This window comes from Gavia stellata, chromosome 25 (genome assembly GCF_030936135.1).
Source record: "Gavia stellata isolate bGavSte3 chromosome 25, bGavSte3.hap2, whole genome shotgun sequence".
In the NCBI taxonomy this organism is placed as follows: Eukaryota; Metazoa; Chordata; class Aves; order Gaviiformes; family Gaviidae; genus Gavia; species Gavia stellata.
This window is the reverse complement of record NC_082618.1, coordinates 7470314-7485409: the sequence shown is the minus strand read 5'-3', so window position 1 is coordinate 7485409 and position 15096 is coordinate 7470314. Positions and strand designations below refer to the sequence as shown.

The window sequence follows — 15096 nt, the reverse complement described above, 5'->3', positions numbered from 1 at the left end:
GGCGGGCGGGGCGGCGATGCCCCTCCCGGTGCGGCGGGGCCGGTGGCGGCGCGCAGCGGGGCCGGGGCCGCTCACACCGGTGGCGGCGGCGGGGCCATGAAGGTGAAGAAGAGCGGCGGGGCCGCGGCGGCGGCGGCGGCGGCGCGCACCGAGGAGGAGCTGGGCCGCAAGGCGCTGATCGGGCCCGACGACGTGCTGGGGCTGCAGCGGGTGACCAGCGGTGCGTGCCGGGGAGGGAGGGGGCTGCCCCGGGGCGGGGGGGTGCGGAACGGGGAGGTCGAGGGCCGACCCGAGGGCGCAGGGGATGGGGACCGCGTCCCCCTTGGGGTGGGCGGGGGGAGCCCGTTCCCCCTCCCCAGGGGACAAGGAGCGGGGGGTGCAGTACCGCAGGGGGCCGGGGCCGTCCCGGGATGCGGTGCCCCTCGGGTCTGGGTACCACCTACGGAGCAGGGACCGGCCCTCCCCCAGGGGATGCGCGGAGCTGAGGCTCAGGGCTGGGGATGCAGCCCCCGCCCCTCCCCGGGATGCACAGGCTGCGGAGCAGCCGCCCCCCCCGCCCCGGGTCGAAGGTCAGTGGTGAGATGCTCCCCGGTGCTCTCCCCATCGCCCCTCTGCTCTCTCTGTGCCCCGGCACACAGGGGTGGGCCAAGCTGAGCCCCTATCCTGTGCCCACAGCGGTGGGGCTGGGGGGGGGCAGGCTGGATCCATGGCTGCAGCATGGGGGGCTTCACTATAGACCCATCCTGCAGCCCCCCCCCGTTTCCCTTTTCCCAGTATAGCACTGCTGGTCTTGAGAGCATCCTCAGGGGACGGCAGGCGCAGAAGCGTGCCGGCTGGAGGGTTTGTTGTGCTTGGCAGAACAGCTCGGTTGGGACCAGGCAGCTGCCTGCACGGCGACGGCTGCGTTGGACCTGTCGGGATTGCAGCACGCCGGCCGGGCTGGGAGAAGGCGTGTGCCTCAGGCCAGCCCTGCCGTAGCGGTGCCCAGGGGTGACCTGCCCCGCTGCCCCCAAAAATGCCTTTTTGCATGTCCTGGGACCTTTGGGTCACCTCTCTGCAGGCAGCAGGTTGGGCAGGGGGGAAAGAGTGCTGGCAGGGAGGATGGGGCTGGCCTGGGTGTCTGACCGTGCTCCTCGTCGCCTTGAAGCGCTCTGCGGTGTGGCATTAGAGCAGGTTTCGTGTCGCAGGCCAGGGCTGTGCGGTGTGACGAGCCCTGGAGAGGAAGGATGCGGCTGTGAGTGTTGGTGTGTGCAGGCCTGTGTATGGTGAGCAGGGTAGAAAGGGGGGGCGGGAGGAAAGCCCTGCGGGGATGCGGTGCTAGTCCTCAGGAAGGGGTTACGGAGGCTCCTCTGAAGGAGGGGCTGCTGATGCTGGGGGGGTCCTTGGGTCCCCTTCTCTGACCTGAGATGCTCTGATGGGCTGCAGCAGTGTGATTCACTGCCCAGGCCCAGAAATCCCTGCCTGTAGCAGGAAGAGCTGTGCAGCAGGCGCTGAAGCGTACTGCCAGCATACTCGGAGGAGCAGCAGTTAGATGGTGAATCCAAGCGATGGCCACATTAAGCGCTTTGCATGCTTGCTTTGTGGCAGCCTGCGTGTCCCTGCCTTCGGCGGTGCTGTCTGGAGGGGCTGCAGGCACATGGCCACCCCGCACCCTCATTCCCGGGGCGTGCAGACCTCACGTGGCATCGTTCTGGCCAGCGTAGATGGTGCATGGCTCTTGGCAAGCACCTGCGCTCCCAGGGCACAGGGAAGGCTGAGCTGGTCACCTTGGCTTCAGAGCCAGGCTGGGAGCGGAGCTGGTTGTCACCTGCCTCTTCCAACCATGGGGCAGTGCGCTCTGGAGCACAGGGAAGATATGAAACGCGTGCAAATGTTTTGCTCCCCTCCTGCTATGAGACTTGCTGGTACAAGGGTGGTGCAGGGGGTGCGGATGGGTCACGCTGAACACGAACCAGGCACTGCGACGAGCCATGGGTAATGCCTTCCCGTGGGAAGTGCTTGCCTGTCCTGCTAGGTACATGGGAGCCAGCAAATGCTCTCTGCACCTGAAATCCTCAGTGGGATTTCAGGTTTGGGGATACAGGTATACAATACATCCATGCTGAGCATATTCTATCTAATTACCTAGGAATATTTTACAGCACCCCTTCTCAAGCTCCGTTTTCCACCTGGTGGGTTTAACACAGAGAGCAAAGGCACAAGAATATTTTTCTGATCCTTAACACAACCGTATCCTGGGCCGCATCAAAAGAAGCATGACCAGCAGGTCGAGGGAGGTGATTCTCCCCCTCTGCTCCACTCTCGTGAGACCCCACCTGCAGTACTGCGTTCAGCTCTGGAGCCTCCAACACAAGAAGGACATGGACCTGTTGGAGTGAGTCCAGAGGAGGGCCACGAAGATGATCAGAGGGCTGGAGCACCGCTCCTATGAAGACAGGCTGAGAGAGTTGGGGTTGTTCAGCCTGGAGAAGAGAAGGCTCCGGGGAGACCTTCCAGCAGCCTTCCAGCACCTGAAGAAGCCTACAAGAAAGCTGGAGAAGGACTTTTTACAAGGGCATGTAGTGATAGGACAAGGGGTAATGGCTTTAAGCTGAAAGAGGGTAAATTTAGATTAGATATGAGGAAGAAATTCTTCACCATGAGGGTGGTGAGGCACTGGAACAAGTTGTCCAGAGAATTTGTGGATGCCCCAACCCTGGAAGTGTTCAAGGCCAGGTTGGAGGGGGCTTTGAGCAACCTGGCCTAGTGGAAGGTGTCCCTGCCCGTGGCAGGGGAGTTGGAACTAAATGATCTTTAAGGTCCCTTCCAACCCAAACCATTCTGTGATTATTTGGGGCATTCTGTGGGCGTTTCTCATTTCCACGCGCCACAGCAAGCTCTTAAAAACAGACTGCCAAAAATACCAGCATGAAACTGTTCCAGTCTTCTGCTCCGAGCGGAAGGTGCTGCGGGAGGAGGAAGGACCAGACTGTGGGAGAGAAGTTCATGGCTACCCCAGTCCCAACCTCTCCCTTGGAGATGCTGAGTCGAGGCAGACATGGCAGCCTATTTCAGCAATTCTGGTTTTGATGCCCAAAGCTGTGGTGCTCTGGACACTTTGAAGTTGAAGGGGGAGTTGGTGGTGGGGTTGCAGCAGAAATGTCCTGGTGCCCTGGATGTCCTTTGTCGTTCCAGATGGAGTATAATTCATCTTTATCCAAACTCATGGGCCAGTAACATGGTAGCTTGCACTGTCTAGGGACGGCAGATAAGCTGTGTGCTGCCCTGGGACCTGGGGTGGTCTGGCCACGTTTTAACATTGCTTCAGCAAACAAAGCCCCGGGTAAACCATCTCGGAGGAGGGCTTGGTACTGCAGGAACATGTGGCTTAGAAATGCTTACACCACAAGCAGCCGGTGTGTTTCTGAATGGCCTTCCAGCTCGTGTGGGGAGAGGCAGAATCCTAGCTACCGTATGGAGTGCAGTATGGATCCGGTTACAGAAGGGACTCCATCGCGTGGCAGCAGGGCACTGTGCTCACACCTGGGAGGGCCCCTGCAGCCCTGCATGAGCCTGGGGTGTGCTGATCTTGCAGATGCTCTTTTGGAGCCAGGGTTTGCCGTCTTATGCTTGCTCTGCCTGCTGCGAAGCTCCTCAACGCTTCCTGAAATGCTGGGCAAATCTGCTCGCCCTTCAGCCCTGGAAGAGTTGGGTCTCTGTGGAGCCAAACTGCTGCTTGTGGTTGCTACCTGTTGACCAGGCAGCGTGCGGGCAGGTTGCAGGCAGGCTGTTGGCCCTGCTCTGGCGTTTGGGTCTAGGGAAAGCCCTTGCTGTCGCATCAGGAAGCGCAGCTGGGCTTTCCTTTTCCAACAGGTACAGCTGATAAATGACCAAACGTTAACTGTCCCGGGCTGGGAGGGTGGAGGTGCAGGATGTGGCTCTGCAGCAAAAGCACGCTTACTGCTAACCTGGAGAAACCCCGTCTGTAACCAGCCAGAAGAGCCAGCTGGGCTCTGCTCTTAATGTGCTTCTAATAAGCTTAAAGGGGGAGTTGGGCAAACTGTCCTGCATATGCTGCGTCCTTTCAATGTTAAATTCTCCAGCAGCTCCAGGGCCATAACATTTTCGGGCATGCTAGGGTCCATCCTCACGATCTGGGGTGCTGCCCTGGAATATCTGGGCCTTTTGGCTAGGCTGGCTCTGGCGCTGGTCCAGCTGGATTAGGTGTAAGGCAAATGAACCATTTTCTTTGCAATTAACAGGATTTGTTACTTGCTCACACAACTGTGGTTACAAAGAATGGAAAAACCTTACTATGTGATTAACTTGGGATTAGCAAAGGAGCGGGGCAGAGCTCAGTTCAAATTGCAATTAATTACTGAAGCAGCTAGATGATCGGAGGAGTCTGTCTGCAGTTACTGGGATGTCGGTGTCTGCAAACGCCATGTCCTGCCTCGTGGCGTCCACTGAGGAGCTCTGCTGTCCCCAAGCACTGTCCCTCATGTCTTTGACCATGCTGCATCTTGCAGCTTTGCTGGGTCACACTGTGCTACTCCCATGTTAGCTGCAGGGCAAGGTTAATTCAAGCAGAGCTTTAATTTTTTCCTCCATCTTTAGGGTTAGGGTCATCGGTGGTCAGCAGAAAGATGATACTACAGCCCCCGTAATGCCATCCCCTTTTGCCAGTGTGCAGTAGGACCAGGCTTCAAACAGATCCGTAACGAAAGGCAAGCTTCAGCCTCTGAGACTGCCCTGCTTATCACAGCTTCAGGCACCTGTACGGTTTGTCTGTAATAGCAGATTAAAGCTTCTATTTTAAGCTTTATTCTAAAGCTTATTTTATTTTAGCAAAACAAAGGGTTAAATATACTTGCAATGTTTACATACTTGGAAACAATTACAAAACAAAACCTAAAAATAAGGAAGACAGGCTTAATCATTTCTGAAACTAATCGCTTCCCCGAGCTGTCATTTAGAATTTCTCTGAGACTTCTCTTAGCAGCTTTAGCTACAGGCCAGCTTGGCAGAGGGCTGCCGCGACGGGTCGGTCAGGGCAGACCCTTCGTGGGTGACTTTCATAGCGGTTTCCCCGTAGTGTTAACAGGAAGCTGATGTGCGCAAATCAATCTTCAAAGCCGCTCTTGGACCGTGACTTTCCTTTCCTTCCCCAATTAATTGGGAAAATTTGTTGTATTAGGAGCTCTGATTAGCTGGGGGTGTTTGTGAGGAGGTTAATGAATCACTGTTACGAGTTGTCCGGGGCTGTGATGTGTAAAAGTGTTTTGATACGCTGATTTCTTGTGGCAGAGCGATATCGCAGAGCTGTGTCGAGCTGCTCTCACCATAACTCCTTTCGTCGGCAACACCACATACGTTATGAACCTTTTCAAGACTTTGTGATAACGCGCAGCTCGAAGTGTTGTGTAGATGAAGGGTTTTTTTAGTAGTCTTGCAGTACAATATGGACTGTTAAGATTTCCCGGGGCAGCACACACGGTGTGTGTGTAGCACAGGGTGTCGGGCTGACAGCTGAGTGGGTTCCTCCTTCTGCCAGTGTTGTGGGTTTGGGCCATGCCTGGTGGAAATGGCAAAGGTAAGAGGAAAGCTGCGGCGTACGCCGGGGTGGGGGTCAGCCTGGGGGTTTGGCCGGGGCCTGACTGCTTTGGCTTAGCCCTGTGTAAGAGCAAAGTGAGCTGATTTTGTTAATGTTGTGCACGTGGTTTCAGACTTTGAGCGCGATCAGCATGAACAAGGGGGCAGGAAAGAGCATTTGGATGCCTTGGGGATGGGGGAAGAGCAGCTCCATCCTTCCTTAACAAGGCCTGGAGGACTGTGATCAAATTCATTGTGAGAGGGTGAAGTCTGGAAAGCTCTAGCTAAAAAAAAAAAAAAAAAAAGATGAGCAGGCTGCCACAAAAAGCAGAGCCTGGTGAGCTGTGCAACGGGACTCGGTGCATAGTGTGGCAAGGCACGCTGCCGGGTGGGCATACCTCACGAGCTACAGGGACCTTTGTAAACGCCCCAGCTCCGAGCCCGCTGGGGTGCACCCCTCTGCTGCATTCGCAGTGTTGGTCAGTAAACGTGCCGCTGCAGAAAAACTCCTGTAGGATCCTCGTGGTGCAAGATTTTTCCTCTGGGGCGTTCACAGCAGCATAATTACTGAGCTAGGCGGGAGGGCTGCAGGTGCCTCCCTCCCCATTTATCCCCACTGTCTTTGCTTATCCAAAACCCACGGCTTTAGAAACGGAGCGGATCCTGGCTGGCTTAGCCCGTTTCTCTGCCCCTCTCTTTATGGGACTTGAACTGCTGAGGCAGAGGGCAGGGGAAATGGTTTAGTTTTTTATTTAATTGAACTCCTAAGCAAGGCATATCAATACCGCTTGAAACCTGCCCTGCCTTCCCCCCGAGGTCTTGCACTCTGTCCTGCGTCACTGCTCTACATCTTCACGGGGTTCGTGCTATTTCTGCTCACTTCCTCCTGAGACTCTTCAATCTGATAATCTCCTAATCTCCAGCTCCTGGCAATTCATCTGCAGTTGTCTTTGCATTATACCTGGCTTATGTCTTGGGAGTTGTCTTCAAAATAGCTTCTGACCTTGTTGGCTAATGCATGTTAAGAAATAGGCCTGCATAGCTCCAGGAGCCTTCTCATTCCCCAAATTCTTGTCATTGCCCGTGTTGGGGAGAGGCTTCCCTATTAGAAGTCACTGCTGTTGCATCAGTTTCTTGTACAGCATCCTCCTGATTTACACCCATTTTTATGACCAGATTTTGAGTTCTTTCTTACCCCAGGTACACTCTGTTTTCCTTTGTGGGCTATTAAAACCTTAAAGGAGGAGCTGCCCGATCTGAGCTTAGACACTCTGATGAGCATCACAGAAATATCTGTAATGTGAAGGGACACGCGCTTTCTTCTGGTTGCAGAGAAGTAGAAGGGATCTTGAAAGGAGCACAACAAGCAGTGCTAGCCCTGTTGCTCATGAACTCCTCTTGATAAAATGTGCCTGGTGGGGTGGTTGCAAAGGAAATCTGAAAATATAGGATCGACTTTCAGCTTTCTCTGATGAGGATCAAACACCTAATCTCATCCATTGGATAACCGAAATAACAGGGAGAGGGCAGGAGGAGAAAGTGCCTTCATTAGCTTTCTTCTTGTATTATCTAGCATTGTATTATCCCTCACCTTTTGTGCTCCTTTGTAACACCAGCTTGCTAAAATACATGGCTGGAAATACGCACCAGGGCTCACAGTGTACCATTGTTCACAAGAGAATAGGCAGTGCCTGCTGCCGTTGTCTAGGCTGTTTTGCTGGTTTCTTTTGCAGTCTTGGTTTGTTTTGGGAGGGGAGGAAGGTTTCCTGGATGAGAACCAGCTCTTCTGTGCATGGGACAGCAGAGGTACCTCCTCAGAACTGTAAACAGGGAATGAGTATCCACTGTTTCTGATGACAAAGCTAGACACCTCTTAACGAATGCCTTGCTACAGATCGCTGCTTGGGGTTTTTTTGGAATCACTTTTTCATACAAAGGGAATAGGAGAATTCATGAAGGAATCCATTGTGTCTGGCTCAGGAAGTCTGTCACCTCTGCTGCTTCCTGAGCCCGCCACAGTGTTGCTAGTGGTGCTTCCAAACTCTTCAAAACCATGGTAGGTCTTAAGATAGAAAATGTCTGTGATAGTGGGGAAGCTGCAGATCTTTGGGCATGATACAGAGATTATGGGAAAGAAGCTGCAGAGGCACCAGCAGGAATAGTGATTTGTGAGTGAAAAGTAGCTGCTAATACCAGGCTTGGGCAAGTTGTAAGAGTTTGCTCTTTGCTTTGAGAACAAGTTCAAATCAGTTGGTGAACTCTTTCCAGGAAGACTTGGGGTACGGAGGTCTGGGATATGGCAATTCACTGGACTTTAGGAAGGAGTAGGAAATGCTCCTCTTCTGTGACCTGTTTTTGCACTACTTGATGTGGGTTCTTCGGGACAAAAGCCAATCTGTTGGGTTTCCTAAGACAGTGATGGAAATGCTTCATCCCTTGTTCAGAGTGTGGTCTCTGAATCAGGTGAGTACTGAGGGCTTTTTCAGGGAGATACCATGGTTATTTGGTTATTAAGAGGGAAACAACACAACCTGCTTCAGGAAGAAACGAGAAAATGTTCCGTCCTGAGAGACCAAGCCTACCTTTCTTGTAACGATCCACTTCACTCAATGGAGGTTTGAGCTGCCTTACGTCTAACTAAAATAGACATGGATGCTGCCTCCATTCCCCAAATTGTGGTGACGGTGAATTAGGATAATGAGAGCAGATGATACATTTAAGTGCGTCACGGAAGTGTGGGCAACTGGGTCCTACAGTAATTTAAAAATAAGTATGTATGGGATGAGATTAGCAAATTTGACAGTGCTCGGCTAAGCAGAAGTATCTGCTGACTGCAAGCAGCCCATTCCCAATAAGACCTCCCAGTGTAGCTGCGGGCTTCTGTTATGTATGGGGAAAAAAACAGCACATGGCTACTTTGATTGATTTTTTTTTTTTTTTTGTTCTTTTGAACAGGAATTGCAGCAACGAAATTTAATACAGACTGAGAGGAATATACACCTCTGTCTTTTTTCCTGCTAGGAGACTGGGCACTGCCAGAGGAGGAAAAAACCACTTGTTTGCAGTACACTGGCAGCTAATCTTCCCAGACGTCATCCAGTTAGATACTGGCATGTTGATTTATTAAAAAAAAAAAAAAAAGTTTTAAAATATTTTCAGTGCAAAAAGAGTTGGAAAAAATAGTGCAGGGGTGCAAGCATCAATGAGCAGGAGCCTGGTGGGGATTCTGCCCGGGGTTTCCTCCTTTTTGGTGGTTCTTCTTTGCTCTCCTCTCTTCCAGATGAGTCATGGACACTGTTACTGCAGCAACGCTACTGCCAAGGAGGGGGATAAAGCTGTTGCCATGGTGCTGGATGGGCAGGAATTCTGCAGGAGGAAAACCACTTAATAATTAACTTGCAGACAAACGCGGCTTCAGACTTTGCCTGCGTGCTCTAGGGAAGGTGTCCTGGGCTCCCAGGCGACCGCCAGCCCATTCTGGTACAGCCCCTTGCCTTCGTGGAGAGCAGCTGGTCCGAGTGTGGCCATGGGCCGAGGGAGGCGAAGCCGGGACTGTGGGAAGCTGCGCCTGGTCCTGTCCATTTGTGTTTTGCATGCAGCTGCTTGGAGCGGGGAGGTTGTGGGACAGGTTAAGAATTTGGGCTGGCTGACATGTTAGAACCTAAAATCATCGTGTAATTGCAGGGTATCTACCTGAGGTTTGCTAAACGTTGGGGCTTAAGGCAAGGGGTTGATTTAAATTTCTGTCCCATCTCCTTGGCTACTGTTAAAGACAGAAGATTTTGTGTAGTTCTTAGGCTATTTCCTCTAACAGTAGGCTTGCATTTTCTTGTGGTAGTAAAAAGGTTGAGCTTTTATCTTGTTCTTCCTGATAGCGTGAGTGCTGGTGTTAGTTTTCCTTTGTGCTGTGTTGATAGGAAAGGGAAACCTCCCTGACAAATGCCAGAGATGCTTCGAACACAGTCCTTTCTCTTAAAGCCCATTCCTTTGAGCATTCACTGTCTGGTGGTGATGATGGAGAGCAGTAAAATCATCCGGAGAGTACGTTTGACATCTCTGTTCCTTGTACCGGTGAGCACTCAGACAGTTGTCCAAGTGAAGGAGATTTGCAAAGAATGAAAGGCTGCTAGGGCAGTACAGGTGCTAGATGCGCAGTTCGTGCTCAGCGGCGCCTGGGAGCAATCTTCTTTCTTGTGCTGACTACAGCTAGCTTTGTCTCTCACTACGGAGGGACCTGATTTCCGTAATTACAGATCCCAGCATGAGGGCCTTGCTGTCTGGTAGTTGCAATGCGTGGCATTTGGGATCTTCTATTAACTCCTTATCTATGGGATGTGCTAACCACTGCCCGTGAACCATAACACCCAACCATAACGTAGGTACCCGATTTGTTATACCGGCGCTGAAGTAGGGGTGGTAATGGGCAGGTATGATCTCTGAGTATGCTGTAACTTGTTTTCATATAGTCGATGAATAAGCCTTAGGTGGATGGCTGTATTTGAATTTTAGAAACAGGAAAGCAGACAGAAATAAGTGATTAACTCGGACTAAGACCAGGAATTAGTAGCTGAGAAAGGGCTTAGAATTAGAATGTTAAAGTATTACTTTCACCTTAGAACCTCCAAAACAAGTCTCCTACAACATGCAGATGCACGGTTGTTCAAAAGCTAACCTGGCTTGCATACATACAACATTTATTTGGATTTGTCAGGATAAAGGAAGTTATTGGAGCTTCTTTCAGTCTGTGCTTATGTGTGCGGTGAAAAGGAAGCACCACTGCTCTCTCCAAAGAGAGGAGGCTGATACCCAGGCCAGGAAGCTGTCTCTGGGCACAGCAAGGCTGGAGCCAGAAACAATGACTTTCTCCCAAAGATACCAACTCTGGTGGAAGCAGGGAAGGGCTCTGTTCCCGGAAACTTTTCCTAACACAGGGAAAGGCTTCAACAGCATTTTCTGCTGACGATATCATGCTGACGATAAAAGGTCCTTGCATGGGACAAGCATCGGTGGAGAGAAGAGGCCATCCTTTGTCTGCGGAGGGCTGGAGATAGGGGAGGTGGCACAAGGGAGGACACTCCTGTTCCAGTTAAGTGCAGTCGGCTTAGTGCTCACAAAGCTGCTTAGCACTTGCATTCTGCAGTGGGGCAGTTTTTAAAACAGGCAAAGCCTCTTACACTGAAAAGGCTGGGATTTGGTGGAGGTGCTGACTACCCTCAATACCCTGAGGGGAAATGGATGCAGAAGATGCTGGCACAGGGTTGGAAAAAAAGGTGATGACCTCCGAGTGCTGGGGGAGAGCAGCCTTTTCCCTGTCCAGTCCAAGCAGGGCAGTGTGAGCATTCAGAACTGGGACTGTCTTCATCGACGTCAGTTTTGGATTAAAACCAGGGTAGTAGTGGAGATGCATTTGGGCTGCTCTCACTGCTGGTTGTGACCTCCAGAGAATAGCCAGAAATACCTGGTAATTCTGGGCAGCCTTCATTTAAATTTGCTTTCCTCTGCAGATTATTTGTGCACTCCAGAGGAAAATGTTTACAAGATAGACTTCACCAGGTTCAAAATCCGAGACATGGAATCTGGCACAGTCTTGTTTGAAATCACTAAACCAGCAGCTTCAGGTGAGTGCACACACAAAATACTCTTTTCACAAACAAGGAAGTGGTGATGTCTGATTCCTTTTGCCTTTTCCCACTCCTTTTTCTCAATACATTTCCCAAAAATAGGAGATACTCTCAACTGCAAGAGAGCTAGAGTCCCAGCTTGCAGCAGAAATACTATTCAGGTGTCCCTCTGTACCAACACAGTGAACAGAACTTGTTGCTGGGGTATTCTTATGATTGCCATCTGTGATGAGAAAGGACAGATGGATGTTGTAAACAGAAGCAGAGGAGGAGGAGGTCACCGTGTGTTCGTTTCTTGGCTGTTCATCAGCTAGAGTCCCCCTGTGCATAGTTTAACTGTTAGTCTAACGTCTTCCATTCAGGAGTCAGGAAAATGGTATTTCCAAAAGGGAGAAGCTTTGTCAATTGTGCAAATTAGACAAACTGAAAATCTGTTTGTTTTTTTTTTTTTAAATTCATAATTTTAGGTGTTAGCTTGTAACCACCAAAGTGTTACCTGTTGCCAGTGGTAATAAAAACCCAGGGCAACTGTTCTTTTCCTGATCAAGCACTCTTTTAAATCTTCCCCATCTCCCTGCAGGTGAGAGGAAGTTTTCTGTAGCTTAGAGAGTGCAAACCAGACAGGCTGAGGTGAAATGGCTTGTTCAGAGTCACACTGCAATCCTGAGTCAGAGGTAGGAGCAGTAAGTCACGTCAGAAGTTAAGAAGTATAATAAACCAAAGGGCCATCTTTCAATACTCTGTCTCAGAGTGATCAGTGGTGGATGCCTTAGAGAGGATAGGAAGAGAGTAAGGACATCATCAGGCTTTCTCAGAATAGTTTCCTGGCTTATATGACTCAATAACTTATGATTGCAAGTATTTTCACTGGGTTTCTGTTTCTCAGACGACTGTGACGGAGCTTTACTTTGCGCTTTTCCAGAACGTGAACGCAATGACAAGAAGGACATTGACCCCAATGCTGGACGGTTTGTACGCTATCAGTTTACCCCAGCTTTTCTTAGACTTCGGCAAGTGGGAGCCACGTAAGTAATTGCAGCTGTGCTGCTGTTTCTAGTACAGGAAACACCTGAAATATTATAAAAAGTGGCTCTTGCTTGTTGATCCTGTCAAGAAGTTGATTTAATAGGGATCTTTTGTTATTATGAGGATCTCCAAACATCTTTGCTGGATGCCTTGCTTTCTCCATCCCTTTAGCTTGTTTATTCACTTCAGGAATAGGCATGGCATTGAAGAGATTAATGCTAAAAGGGGCAAAATAAGGTGGACGGACTACCCAGATATTCCAACTCTTTTCTGTGCATTATAGTTTGTTTGTCAGAGGCCAGCTTCGGAGGATGTGTCTGCAGCCTTCCACATTGCATTCCCCAAAAAACGTTAATTCATAGATGCATGTGAAATGGTGAAGTGATGTTTGACGCTTTATGTACCGGAATGATCTTTGACGTGTCTGGTAGTACTGCTTGCATCCATCAATAAACCGCACCAAAATGTGATGCCTAAAGTATCTGTAAAGCTTTAGGACAAAGGTATTGCTACTGTAATACAGGTGACAGAGTGTATTGTTTCTTTAGTAAAGGTTAGTCGTGATTACTAATAACGAGACGATTACTAGTAACTTACTACTAACTACTACTTCTTTTTCAGGGTGGAATTCACAGTAGGGGACAAACCCATTAACAACTTCCGCATGATTGAGAGGCACTACTTCCGGGATCAGTTGCTTAAGAGTTTTGATTTTGAATTTGGGTTCTGCATCCCCAGCAGTAAAAATACTTGTGAGCACATCTACGAATTCCCACAGCTCTCGGAGGATCTCAGTAAGCTGTCTTCAGTTTCTGGGTTACCACACAGTGATGTTAATATCTAAGGTGTTTCGAGGAAGTCCTTTCTTAAAAGCTGTCTGTAGAACGTGGGTAGGGTAGAATTACTCCCAGGTAGTTTTGCATCTGTGTTAATACAGATTTCGTTTTCTAGTAGCATGTATCTTGTCACCACCAGACAGTTGCTTTTTTTTTTCAATTCGTAAAAGGGAAGCTTCAGTGTCAGGGAGAAAAAAGATAACTGTGTCATAAACCAACCAAAAACTAGGATTAAAAAGATGTCCAATAAATGGGTGACTTAAATGTTATGTCCTGTTTGATGTGCTGTATTGATAGCTTGAGAGGTTTTAGTTTTAATTTTCTCTCCTCTCTCCCAAGACACGGTAGCATCAGTACTAAATCTGTGTGACCTTATGTTCTTTACAACCCCTAATCATGTATGTCAGTGCTAATATTGCAGTCTGTGGAAAATACGGTGATGCACTGCTACTTAATTATTGTCACACCAGAACAAATTTCTTTTGAGTTCGCCATTTTATCACTTTTTTAAAAAACAAAACAAAACAGAAGCCCCAAACTCTAGTGTGCTATTGTTTTGAGGTTGGATAGAGCACTTACTTACACTTTGTGTAGTGCCTTAGCATATTTGGGTTATGTCTGAGTTCTTTAAAAGATACTGTCAGCGAATGGTTTGGGTAGGTTCCCGTTTTGGTTTTTCACTTGAGAGTTTGCTGCTAGCTGAGCAATGCTATTAAATGTAGCTGAAAGCCAGTGCAGAGCGTTGCCTCAGTAGGGCTTCCGTGTAACATGATTAATTATTCTTTTTTCTTTTTTTCTCCCTGCAGTTCGAGAGATGATCCTTCATCCCTATGAGACACAGTCGGACAGTTTCTACTTTGTAGACAACAAGCTCGTGATGCACAACAAGGCAGATTATTCATACAGTGGAGGACCTTGAGCACAGGACGGACAGCCAGCCTGCGCTGGCCTTCCCTTTCCTATCGAAGTCGTCAGGGATACCAACACCTTCAGTCCAGTTGCCTGCAGCGTCGGCTGGACAAGGATCCACAAACAAAGGACTCTTTGCCACAGTAGGAGTTTCATGACTAAATTCGCCAGTCTCATCTGTTTTGAGCTTTGACGCAGACCCAGTTCTTCAGAACTTTAAACGGTTCTACAATGCTAAATGATCTTTGGATACCACTTCCCTGAGTTCTTTTAAGTGTCTGCTTTGAAAATGGCCTTGTGGGACCTGGGGGATTTTGCCCTAATTCTGCGGATTTGTGTTCTTACCCTCAAGTATCTTTTAGGACGTGATTGCTTTCTCAAAGAACATGATCTGAGAAACCACGTGAGTGGATGGATGCAAATGCAGAGGTTTTTTCATTTCTTTCTCTTTGTGAATGCTTCAAAGGCATGCCCAATTTAACTTGTACATCCAGTTGAAAATGTCGAGCATAACATCTTACAAAAGCAAGTTTCGTCTTTAGATTAGTTCTCTAAATAAGTATATCATCCTTTAGTTTTGTTTCTTCTATGTAATATTCTGTTTAGTCTTGGAAACACTGAAACTCGCAATGAAGACCAGTAGTTCAACGACAGAGATGTTTTTAATCGGGTACCGTCCTTTTACATTTCAGATGAAGGCAAAATAGCATTGAGGGTCTATGAACATCCATAATTTCCATTAATTCCAGTTTTTGCAAACTGCAGAATAATCAGGAAACATTGAAGGATTTTAGCTTTATTTAACATTTTTACATAGCTAACGCTCAGCCTATTCATGCTATACATTTTCCATGTCTATTTTCTTTCATCTCTGCTCAATACTAAGATAAGGGCTTCAGCACTGCTTGTTAGAGCAACGCTTTCATTCCTCTAGGGCGGTTGGAGAGCGTGGAATTTCCAATTTTCCATTTGTATCTGAATTTGAAGAATGTCATGCCAGTGTTTTCGCTTTGTTAAAAATGTTTGGCATTGGATATTAATACAGGTGAAACAGTAAGTCTAATAATGTAGGACTTTAAGGCACAGCACAAATTTAGCAAAAGCTCTCTCTTCAGACTCTGTAAGAAATTTAA

General features: G+C 48.9%; 1 protein-coding gene across 1 annotated transcript; it reads left to right on the top strand.

Moving 5' to 3' along the window:
* The first annotated feature begins 96 nt into the window (after window positions 1-96).
* Window positions 97-13973, top strand: UNC119 (unc-119 lipid binding chaperone). Its single transcript, XM_059829430.1, has 5 exons — window positions 97-220; window positions 11076-11189; window positions 12115-12217; window positions 12840-13012; window positions 13861-13973. The coding sequence occupies exons 1-5, from the start codon at window positions 97-99 to the stop codon at window positions 13971-13973; spliced, it is 627 nt and encodes a 208-aa protein (XP_059685413.1).
* The last annotated feature ends 1123 nt before the right edge of the window (window positions 13974-15096 follow it).